This window comes from Melanotaenia boesemani, chromosome 6 (genome assembly GCF_017639745.1).
Source record: "Melanotaenia boesemani isolate fMelBoe1 chromosome 6, fMelBoe1.pri, whole genome shotgun sequence".
NCBI lineage: Eukaryota > Metazoa > Chordata > Actinopteri > Atheriniformes > Melanotaeniidae > Melanotaenia > Melanotaenia boesemani.
In genome coordinates this window covers 19,545,508-19,557,931 of record NC_055687.1, presented here as the reverse complement: position 1 = coordinate 19,557,931, position 12,424 = coordinate 19,545,508, and the positions used below count along the sequence as shown (strand labels likewise).

At 40.9% G+C, this 12,424-nt stretch overlaps 1 protein-coding gene across 2 annotated transcripts; it reads right to left on the bottom strand.

Annotated features, from left to right (window-relative positions):
* Nucleotides 1-562: 562 nt before the first annotated feature.
* On the bottom strand, nt 563-12,160 carry tmem245 (transmembrane protein 245). Of its 2 annotated transcripts, XM_041987850.1 has the most exons (18): nt 11,547-12,160; nt 10,270-10,387; nt 9,600-9,695; nt 8,898-9,005; nt 8,335-8,538; nt 8,085-8,254; nt 7,306-7,329; nt 5,239-5,343; nt 5,069-5,151; nt 4,887-4,977; nt 4,672-4,770; nt 4,450-4,581; nt 4,076-4,198; nt 3,604-3,749; nt 3,417-3,517; nt 3,127-3,301; nt 2,076-2,270; nt 563-1,984 (listed from the first exon to the last, which is right to left on the bottom strand). In XM_041987850.1, exons 1-18 carry the CDS (start codon nt 12,144-12,146, stop codon nt 1,936-1,938), a joined length of 2,619 nt encoding a protein of 872 aa, XP_041843784.1. In that variant the 5' UTR covers nt 12,147-12,160; the 3' UTR covers nt 563-1,935. The 2 variants fall into 2 exon arrangements, with proteins under 2 accessions (XP_041843784.1, XP_041843785.1); XM_041987851.1 differs by lacking the exon at nt 7,306-7,329.
* Nucleotides 12,161-12,424: the final 264 nt, after the last annotated feature.

Here is a 12,424-nt window from a genome sequence, read left to right as displayed (position 1 = left end):
GTCAAGCAGCACCCACTGGGAATTTAGACTGAAGATGAGAAAATGTTTGATTCCCTGGCCCTTTTTCTCTTTCCTTGAATGATTGAAGTCCCTCCCTGTAGCCTAATTGCTTCTGTGGTTGCATTCAAGATCACTTTCAGGTAGGAGGATCTGAGTTTTTTTGTCAGTGCTTGGGTTGAGCAGTGAAATTTAAATTTAACAAGAAATTTCCAGTAGCAAAATTAGTTTCAATTTCACTGCTTTGACCAGTGTGTGTTTTCTGACTTGACCAGCAGCCATACTGGCGCCAGCACACTGGTTCGTGGATATTTGTTCTGTCCATCTGTCCACAGCTTTGCTGACACACCGACAGTCTGTAAAACCTTCACAGAACAGATGACAGAGTCTGACTCTGCTCTCACAAACACAGAGCATGGTTTTCATTTCTGTTTATTTTTTTATAGTGATACTTATAAATAATAATCTAAAGCATTATTTGTTAATTGCATGCAGTTTTAAGTACCATGAAAAAGTTTGGGAGTCCTAAGAGAACATATATAAGAATATACACAACAAAGCTAAGCCAGTTTAAATTATGTTTATTCAGTACATATTCAGTATAAAAAAACTTGTACCAAAGGAAACTACAGAAAAATTCAACTTTGCACTCGTGTGTTCAAACCCAACCCAACACGCCATCCTCCTCAGATAGCTAACATGGTAGCCGTGTGATCAACGTTTATAATTTCTATACATACTCAACCCATCCACACTGATTTTTCATCAACGCTGAAAGTGATGTTAACTATTCTATACTCTCTTTTCAGGAAAGTGCTGTCGTGTTACAATTTAAGATGCAATAATGGATGAGGTGTGTAGAAAATAGAATTACATCTCTAAACTGCTGATGAAATCATGTGACAGGCATGATTATCGCATCCTTACCCAAAAATAAAAGTGCTCACAAGTTCAACTTTTTCCGAAGGTGCTCGGGGTGTAAATGTGCTTCGGTCCTGATGGATCTGTGTGTTTGTGTGTGTGTCTGTATGTGTTTAAATAAACTTATCTTAAGTTTTAAATAAATAAGAAATGTAAAAACAGATTTCTCAGATCAAACTGCCTGATTGCAGCGCGTCAATTCTGAGCCACTAAAGCAGTTGCCGTCAGTGTGAGCCTGTGTTCCATAAAATCTCAGGAGTAACTTTTACCTGGAGTCAAACATCAGTGTTAAAAAAAATAAACTATGGTAATAAAGCCTGGTTCAGGAGAGCAGGAGTGTTAAAGCAAAGATCTAGTGTCGATTAGTCACAGCTACTGTCACTGAAATATAAGAAACAAGTTATATTTGGAATAAAAACAGTCAAACTCCTTCTCTTATACCTGATCTGGCCTCTGTAGGAAGAAGACTTCAGTTCATCTTCAAAAAAACTAAACAAGCTGTCACTACAAACTAGTCGAGCCTCCTTGAGGAGAGAGGTAGGGAGTACAAAAACTATTCAACCGCAAACAGCACTGTAGCACAGACACAGCCAGGGAGTGCAGGCATTACATTAAGGGCTTTGTCAATAAATTATATCATCTAACAAGTAACCACATACTTCAGGCATTTGTCAAAATTACAAAATAAATGTAGGCACTGACTTCATAGAGATGATGTGTATCCGCATCAATGTCTCTACTGTACGTTATCATACACCCAACATGTTGTCATTGGTCCAGGTTTGGGATCAGGATGTATGCTTTTTGAATGAAAGGAGCTGGTGCAGTACTGCTCAGACAAACTGCTCGCTCTGGTTAGCAGACATCACAAGTTGCTACGTTGCCTTTGCTTCTTGGTCCAGGTTGACCCTGCAGAGCCAGGCGCAGTTCGGAGGGGCTTCAGGAAAGGGAGCGTTTCCCTGAATTATCAGCCAGTAGGAAGCCAGAGAATGTTCCAGAAGGACACGCCCCCTTTTGTCACTCACTGGTCTTCTTCCGAATAGAAGGAGTGGATTCTGGGAAGGTCCTAGTGATAACAGGACAATGGATGGAACAGCTCAACACGTACTTGCATGGTTTTAAAGATTTAATCCGCTGTGTGTGTTTTAGGTGTTTACCTCATGTCATGGACAGGCCAGTTCAGATGCACTGGTGTAGGTGCAGCTGAGCTAGGGCTCATCAGCATGGCACTGTAGATATTTGCAGCCACCACCAGGATGCAGAGAAGAATGGGCCCAATAATTGCCCCTTCCAGACCCAGGTAGTATGCTCCACCTGCTACTGCCAGGCCTGTCAGGTATGGGTGTCCACCCCTGAGATGAAGACACATGAAAGCGCTTACACAGTGGATATTGTGGAATACCTCAGCATTCCTGATTTCAGAGCAAGCATTGTAATCATTCACTGCAGCTTAAGATGACTTCAACAGACTGCCCAAATAGACTTTTTCTTAATGAAAACAGAGTTTTAATGTTTTACACTAAAGAGAAAGAAATATTGTCAACAACTTGACTTCTAAACTCACTAAAATCTACAGCAAAGCATGTCATTATTGTGCAATGTTGTATATTATTGTGACTTTTCTTTGCACAGTACATCATCTAAACTAGAAATATATACAACAGGGGTAGCCAGCGTGGTTCCTCGAGGGCACCAATCCGGCAGGTTTTCCAGATTTCCCTGCTCCAGCACACCTGACTCAAATTAAATGGATCCAACAGCCTATAAGGATCTCCACAATGACTTGTTAGTTTAAGTCAGGTATGTTGGAGCACGGAAATCTGGAAAACCTGCCGGACTGGTGCCCTCGAGAACCCACGTTGGCTACCCCTGATATACAATATCTGATGATGTTTTAGGTCATATTTATACAGAAACACAGAAAAGAAACTTTCAAGCACAACAGTAGCAGTAATTCCTGAAAATTACAACATACAGACATGGTTGCTGTCAACTGTCCTGCTGTTGCTTTTTGTATGACTATCTCAAGAAACAGTTTATGAAACAGAGTTATGCAAATAGAGAAAGTTTAAAATAGCCTCGCCTTCACCAGAAGAATAGTTTCACATTAGGACAGAAACCAGGCTTGAATGCATCATGAAAACAGCCACAGCGGATTTGCTGAAATCTGGTTCTCAAATGTGTCAGAGCTGGTAAACAGATACATACCCTGATATATCAGAGTAGATGGCTGTATCCACAAAATATGTTGGCAGCAGATGGCAGATAAGCAGCAGCAGAGCCTTGGCACCTTCACCCTGCGCCAACCACAAGTCACACACAGCTGGCACTGCTGCCCAGTAGGTTCCCAGGAACGGCACAGCACCCAGGATGGCGGCCAGAGCTTCAGGCCAAGAGAGACGGACATAAAAAAAAAAAAAAAAAGAACACAACCATGAGCGTGGCTTGGCAGCTGCACATGTAACAACAGCCCAACCCGTGTGAACACACCAACTCACCAGAAGGAATGAAGACTATATTAATGCCAAAGATGGTGTGGGTGAGCCAAGTGTAGAGGCCGTAGAAGCCCGCCATTTTCAGAGAGGCGTCAAACACTCCTCTTTGAAAAAACACATGCAAGGTCAAAAATAATCCCTTCCAGATGTGGCTGTATTTTTAGATTCTGTGGCTTTTGTGTGTGTTTACCTGATGGCCTCTTCAACAGACTGGCCTATGATGTTGGAGGAAGGTCCAGGCTGGGAGAGAGGCGTCAGGCTGATCACCCATTTGACAGGTTTGTAGTATTCACCGCTGGAGCTCAGCAGGTAGAAGAGAGTGGTGAGGAAAATCACCTGCATAGGACAAGAACACAGAACAGGAACATATTTGAGATTTACCTTTTACATTATAAAAATTAAACTGAGTAACACTTAATATAATTTCTCCAGATTTTCACTTAAGTTTTAAGATTTGGTTAAATTCATGATAAAGTCTGTATCTATAATAAATTCGTTAGAATATGATAAACACTCATTTTTGGAAGTACAAGTTGAATTGTTTGTGCACTACAGAAGAACTATTATTCAATAAAATCACTCTGTTCTACATAATGCTGGTAATAAATCAAAATAAACAATCCCACATGACAATCTGAGCTAGTTTACTCAGTGTCTCATACCAGACTCAGTGCAAAGTTTAGTAGCGCTGTGCCGCTGTGGAATAAGACAGTGAGGAGAGTGGTGGTGGTGGAGAAGAGAAGGCCAACGTTCCTGCTCATCACCACCCACAGAGACTCCAGGATCTACAAAACAACACCACAAAAGTAAACATGTTATTCACAGGATATATATATATATATATATATATAAAAAACATTTTTGGGCCAATCAAGGTTGTGCTGCTGTGCTGTGTCCTAAATTTATTTCTGACAAATAAATGACGTTTGAGTTTTATTCAAGTTCTCTTCAAATTAAGCGTCTACAAACCTGAGTGTGGTAATGGACAGAAAAGCACATGCAAGTTGTCTCCATCACGCTGCAGGCTTTTACTTACAGAGAGCAGAGTCTCGATATTTTCCTGTAGAAAGGAGGCAATGTCCTTCCAGTCCAGGATGTCTCCTAGCCAGCTGTTCTGCCTTTGAGCCATCATCTTGTGCCCACGGTGGCGGCCAGAGTGGGTCACATTCTGTAGAAATGTACAAGATATTTTATCTACAAGTGAATAAAACTGAGAATACAACTTAAAAAGGCAGTCATGTTCTTATAAACGTGTTACCTTCACGAACCAGGAATGGTACAGTCTGTCCCAAAGCTCCAAAACCTGCTTCTCGATCACCGCCGTCTGGTTCACCTTATCTCCTAAAATTTTATGGAGCTGTTCACAAAGGAAACATCAAGTATTTGTGGCGTTTCAAGCTGTCAAAAGATGATGGTTTCTCTGTATCTGAAATGGAAATAAATAAATAAATCTGTGTATATTAGCACTCTAACCTTCTGCGTTATCCATTCTCTCCCATGCTGGTAAACATTGGTAGCAGCTGAATTCAGAGCTTTCTGAACAACACGCGCTTCTGGAAGCAAACTGGAGAACAACAAGGGAGAGATAGCTGTATGAATGAAGAAAGGAGATGATTGAGTGTTTAAAATATGGAGCAAATAATAAACTATCTTACTTGGCCCATTCTGGATGGTTGGACACAGTCTCATTGATGAGGTTGCTGGTTACTTCAATGATGTGAACACTTTCATGATGAACCTACAGAAACAGAAGCTACTCTTACATCCAGGTTGATGTTGCTGTGGTACCACCAAGGTAAAGCAGCTACACAAGACAAAAACTTACCATTGCAGTGAGCAGCAGAGCCATAAGCAGGGTCCCTGTGACCAAGAGGAATATGATGAAGATGCTGATGATTTTATCCAGCGATCGCTCCAACCAAATGACCATCTACATACATTGAGGGGAAGGAAAAACAAAGGCAGGAAAAAGAACACAAAGGCACATCAGTACAAGTCTGATAGAGTTTAAAAACACCACACACACTGATCAGACATAGAGAAAACCTGTGTCCTTCCCATGTGAAGAGGTAAATTTAGAAGATGCTCCCTTAAGCCCACCTTCTTGTTCCTTAAGAACATGACATTTTAAACAAACACCCTTGTACTTCAGCATTAGGGCATGTAAGTGTTAATCTCAGCAAGTGTGCTTAAGTCAGCATTTTCAGATCATTTAAAATTAAGAACAGTTTTATGGAGCCAATGATAATACACTGAGATTAAAGCTGTAAATACATTTAAAAGACATTTTAGAAAGTTATGTTTTTTTCCCCAAGAGGAATTTGAATGAATCACATCACACCCATACATAGACTTTGAAACTGAATATAGCAGTCAAGAGGAACTTATGACTTTAGACCAGAGTCACCATTTTATCATACTGTACTCATCCAGATTATTTACCCCTTTAATCTCAGAAAATACCATTTACAGGCTTATTCTCTGACGTTTTTCTCCAAAAGTTACCCCCCTGTATTTCCCCCCTAATGTACAACATAAATGCTACTGTATGTGTAACTATCTTGTTAATGCAGTTTATATAGTTTGGATGGGGAATCCAAGGTAATTGTGTTGCATATTTTTGACAGCGACAGTATGTGTTTTAACTCTGGTTTCTCAATGCTTCAGAGCTGAGAGACAGATTTACACTCCATGTGAACTCGTGTGTTAATGCCACAAAAGTATTAAAGTCCTTGAGGCCACAGCAAGTGACAACAAGAAGTTGTGTTAGGAGACGTCACCTGGTCATGAGGCTACGCCTTTATGCATCGATATTACATGGAAGGTGACATGATAGGGATATCAGTACCATAGCAACGTACCATAAATGTAATTCTATTTTTTCCATTACCAAGAACAGTAATGTAGTCTTACCCTTCAGAAGCAGAATTATACTTGGCCAACTGGCTGACAGGAATTAAATTCAGTTCAGTAAAGGAAAAAAGTCAATTAACAAAAGAATGGAAACACCACACATTTCTGTTATGATTGTGATGGCATCATTATAGATATAAGGTTAGCAAGGATTAGTAGCAAGTGTCTGCTCTAGTGGAGGTCTGACTGTCATCTCTAATTCAGGCAACATGTGATCACTAACCGGTTACAAATTAGTCACAGTTAGAAATCACATTTTTAATTCAACAATCCACGTCAGCGGAAATAATCTGAGAATTGAATCAGCACAACAACAAGTTGTTCTATTACGCATTAGCATAACTTTTAAGTATGTTCCAATTATCAAGAGAAAAAAAAGTAAATGAAAAACCTGTTTTTCAGGAAATGTCTAAATCCATCTTACAAGAGTAAATTAAGACAGTAAAGACTGATTTAACAGGTGTTTACCAGGTTTCATATTGCACAGCATGTCACATTAACGTGTTTCCATTGTTTTGTTCACGCCCAGTCCCCTACCCATGCATAAAAACTCCCAGTGTAATCTCATAAATATAAAGACATACTTATAAAATGATAACTATAAAAACACTCCTCTCCTGCCACTCCGCTGTGCTCTTTTCTATTTATAGCAGTCATCCCTCCATGCAGCTCACACTCTCCCAAAAAGAAAAATCTGCCAGCTGGATCAAAGCAGGGAAGATACAGGCAGGACAGAGGAGTCAACGAGACCCTCCTCCTCCCGACTGTTACTTCTTGTAAAAATGAAAGCAGGAAAGCAGAAAGAGGACAGATGAGACAATATGACAATATGAGAGGGAGATGACAGTGAATGGGTAGGAAAACGCCAGTCCAAGCGACTACAAAGTGTGCTCACGCCTTCACACACTCCCACATGTAAATGGAGGTTATTTCTTTATCCTTGATTTCTCGCTTTCTCTCATACACAAACACTCATTACCTGCTTGTTAAGCCAATGCCAGAGCTTGGAGAGGAGACAAAGAGACATTGGGGAGATTATTATTGGAAAGACCTAGGCAGCAGTCATCATATGTACCCGTGCAACAAGAAAACAACCAGGGTACAAGCAGTGAGGGGAGTCGGCAGGGCAGGCAAGATCTCCTGTACAGGTGTAGACTGGCCTTTCAACTGGATGAAAATCAGGAGGATTACAGGAGTGAAATTATTAATAATATCCTCTGCATATTAAAGGTGTCAGTGATGAGACCATAACTGTCCCCTTAAAAAAATTCTGTAGACATACAGAATTATTCTTACTAGTATGTCATTGTAAAGAAAACCACCAACAGACATTAAGAAAGGTTCATACTCATGTGGTACTCATTTGTTTTTGGCCACCAGATCACCCTTAGTTTAACATTCACTCTCCTTTCAGCCCTGCTTGTAGTACTAACTTCTCTATGTTCGAGATTAAAAATGTTTCAACATTTAACATGTTGTCTTTGTACTATTCTTGTGCATGCATTTTAAATCATTTCCCAACTGTTTGGAAATTGGGTTCAATACTTTAGTCTTTGAGAAGAAGGTAACCAGAACAAATAATTTACTGGCCAGATATTCCTGATAGCCACTGAGCGCCTTTAGCGTGGACAGTATGACTAATCAAAAGATGTATCAGTGCAGAGTGTGTGTTTGTATGCGGATGTGCAAAGTCAAAGGCAGAGGAAATAAGCATATCGGCTGCAACTTCAGCCACTGGGAATTAGTCGAAGGCTTTACCTTAGTGTCGACACGCAGCAAGAACTGAGCCAGGCCTTTGATTGGTCCAGGAAGAAAAGCCTCCTCACGCTCACGTCCGAACCTCTCCAGCACCGTCCACCACGAGCTCAGAGTGCGCTCTGCAAAGCTCTTCAGGCCAAAGTGGACGACCAGCTTCTTCAGCACCCACACTAAATAAAAGCAACATAAATAACTAATAGATGATCTTAGCATGTGTGTGTGTATGTTTGATTGCAAGTGTTTGTGTTACCAGCCACAGGGATAGGCAGCAGTTGTAGGATCCAGAGGTTAAGCCACACCTGTACCAGCACAATTGCCCAGACCAGCAGAATAAAGTAGATATCACTGGCTCTGCGGGAGCTCTTCTCTGTCTGAAAGAGGCCTGTTGGTAAGGAGCGAGAGCCACGAAGGAACCCAGGGGTGACAGGAAGAGGACCTGCTGCCTGCACGCCATCTTGGAAGGGTAAGAGACAGCAGACAGGAAGCAGAGAGGAGGAAGAGAAGGAAGAAAATAGTTCAATAATAATAAAGTTCAAAACCACTGTGGCTAAACATTGTAGTCCAGGATGAAGTGCATGAGTTTGAACATCTTGCAATGGCTTCTTCTCAAGACAAGGAAGCATATATAAAAATAATTACATAAACTATTATAATACACACTTAAGACATTTCTTTACAATGATTTTAGGTTCAAATACGACAACATTCAAAATGACAAATCTGCTGTTCCAGCACAAGAGCTATCCACAGCATTTCCTTCATGTCCACATTTGTTATAAAAACTAGGATCTGGATAAAAACTCACTTCTTTACCTGCAGTGTAGCTCTCTCTGGACTCCGTTTTTGGCTGAAGGTTGCTACAAGAAATTGCCATGTAAATTGTGTTTGCAGCAAATGACAGCATTTGCCCTGGCAGCTCTCCTGGAGAGGTGAGACACAAAATAATGGTAACAAGGAGGAGGTGCAGAAAAAAATATACCAAATACTTCCTGGTAGTGTTTGTGTGCATCTTTTCACCCACATACTCTTACAATCTTAACCAGAGTCAAACTGTCCTTTTAAATTCACTTATATTTTAGGTAAAGCTGGGCTGAATCCACTGAGGCTACACGTAATTTAATCTAAGTGGTGGCTGAACTTGAGAACTGGGGAAGCCTAATTTTAATAAATGCTATTTTAGGAAGACTGTTATAAGGATCAGAGCAAGTCATTTCTTATTTCAACAATTTTAAAGTTGATTTGATCCTCTAAACTTTGAAAGTATATGTAGTTTGACATTTCTAGGAATTGTTTATCTTACACTACAGCTTCATTTCTCAGGAATGGTTGAGGATGCTATTTAAACAAACTAAATTCTAAAGCTAACAAACATTTTCTAACCCGTATTCTTACTTGTGTACTGCAATAAAAACAATATACTTGTACTGTTAATATTATATACACAGAAACACAGTTGAGGAAGTAGTAACAGTTTCTGTGGTACATGTTAAAATGCATGTGCCCATTAATCTTCACCTCTGCCAGGGACAGGTGGTTTCTCTTGGGAGCCCACGATGAGGAGTGTTACCACCACCACAAATATAGGTACTCTCCATGAGCCAGTCAGGGACACTAAAAACAGATTTGGAAATGAGTCACAACATTGTGTCTTCCAGAGATGCAGAGAAACCTGTTGTTCCCATACAGCACTAACTCTCATCTCATTAGAAATGCTGACACTGAGCACTTTGTTCCGTTGTCTAGCTGAGCCACATTTCTAAAAGTGTTTCTACCTAAAATGTCAGCATCAGGAATGTTGTCAACATCTCTTTAAAAACTGAGAGATTTTCTTCCTTGCTCTTCTCCAGCTAAAGCTACAGTGAAAAGCTTACTGTCACTTTCAATATTACATGCCTGAAGGTCAACATGTCTTTTCAGCACGCCTTAAGTGTGCTAAAAATACTGCTGACTTCCTCATCTTACACTGTACTGTAGCTCTGTATGCGTTCTGTCCAGCAGACATGTAGAGACAGAACTTTCTCTTCCCTTCTTCACAGAGTTTTTCCATTTTTCCATTGCTGGCTCACTTTCTGAAGCCTCAATTCAGGCAAGCAAAGTGGGGGAAAAAAATCTAACACAAGAGACAAAAAGGAAATTTGCATGTGATGTATGAGAAAATATGCCTGAACAAGTTCTCCATGCTCACCCATGTAGAAGAGCAGGACAGCCCAGACAGGAAGGGCTAAAACCCTCAGGTACCGCTCAGTTTGAGGACTCCACTTGAGACAAACTGCCAGCAAGTAGCCAAACACAGCAGTACACACCTGAGGAGAAAGAAATCCACAACTTCTTGGCTCTTAAAAAGTGAAAGTGTGCAACAGTTTATTCGTTGCTTTTCAGGAATTTTCAGAAAGATTTGATATTGATCATTTTTTTTCTGGTAAATATAGTTAGTTTATTTCTGTTAGTGATTTTATTCAGTTTTATTCGCTTGCAGATAAAATATCATGTATACAATTTTTATAACAGTATAGTTAAAAACCAAAGCTCTCTGGTCGTATTCTGCACATTTAAAGTAGAGGAGCTGGAACTACAATGTTTTCAAAAACTGATTTACATTTAAAAAGCATTTAAAAGCCTTGACGTGAATTATCAACAAATGATCTATTAGCAGTAAATTCTGAAATAGGAGGTTGTAGTCAATAATCAATTTGTCACAAAGATCTCAGCCAGTTCCACTTTACACAAAGACATCTTTCAGTGTCATGCAATATGGTGTTCCCCTTCCTATTCATGAACCCTGGCAATGTGTGAGTCTTACACTCTTTTTAGAAACAGCACGTGCTGTCTAATGAGGATCATATAATGTCATTTGGATTCGGCCAAAGAAAAAAGAAGGTTTGAGTGCCCTGGAGCTGTTCTGGAATAATAAGATATTGATCGAACAGCCACTGGAAGGCAGGAAATTAAATCAAACAACATGCAAGTTTAGTCACATATTCCATGAAGCATATTTCCTGCATTGAGGTTAATTGAATAAACCATTATTAGGGAGTTGCAAGATCATATAATGCAGTTTGCAGTTCTACATCAGTATGTAGTGATTTTCATCTCAGATCATTATAAATAGTCATTTGCAGGCTAAAGACTTGTGCCATGATTGAGATTACATTTGAATAGTACAATCTTAAAAGGTTTTTGTGTCTGAATGATATTTAACAAGTCTGACTCACATTTAATCAACAGAAATTCACACTGATTTCGGTTTTAACGTCTAGAGATGGCTGCTAACTTTTGAGGAATTATTCATATTCTTGTTTGTCTTTTTTATCTCTATTCAGTAATGTAGCTCATAATTGCGATGCGTATGAGGGATTTAAATGAGCTATGGTCCAGCTGACCTCATCCACCCTGACTGACAGAGGGTCTTTGTCGTAATAATGATAGCGAGGTGAACTCGGTGGACTCTGTCCATTCACTCACCCACGCAACGTGGAAGCAGTCCAGCAGGAGTTCGATGACCCAACAGACGTGCCCGAGAATCACCTGCATGCCGATGACACTCCAGAAAAGGTAGAGGAAGTAAACCAGCGGCGCCCCGGCCCCGATCACCAGAAGCACCGTGAGCCTCTCCAGTACCAGCCTGCCCATCGCCTCTACCCCGTAGTTGACACACCACACTGGGACCAGCAGGGTCCCTACCACGATGGGCGTCCCGGTCTCCTGTAGTCCGCTGAGCCATGAGCGGCCGAGACGGGCCAGGGAGTATTTAAAAGGGTGGAGGAAGGTGCCGCAGAGCACTGCCCAGAGCAGAGGGCGGAGGAAGGCCTCCAGGATGAAGTAAACCAGGACGGCTGCCCCGCAGCAGATAGCCACGAAGATAATCGCTCCAGTGTTGTAGAAGGCCTGTTTGATGTTTTTGTCAAACTTGAGGGATGACGGATGGGTTAGCAGTTGGCTCATCATCTCGACGGCCGGTTGGACGCTCTCGGGGAATGAAACGGTGTGCGGCCGCTCGGTTTGAGGGCTCTCCGGGGGAGAGACCGCAGCGGGCTCCGGCGCCGAATCCTCCTCATCTGCCATGTTCCCACTTTGGCCCCGGTAGTCGTTCCAACGGCTCCACCGCGTGAGGGAGGAAAACATATGACGAAGCAGAAGAGAACTGCCAAAGGGCACCATGGGCAATGTAGTGCAAATAAAAAGAAACAGGAGGGAGACGCTTCCGGATTTATTTATTTATTTATTTATTTATTTATTTATCTATTCTCTAATATTTACTCTACAGTTAAATAATTTTATTATAAATATGTGCATGGAAGCTAGAAAGATTTTAATAAGACATAAATAGAAAATCCGTTTGT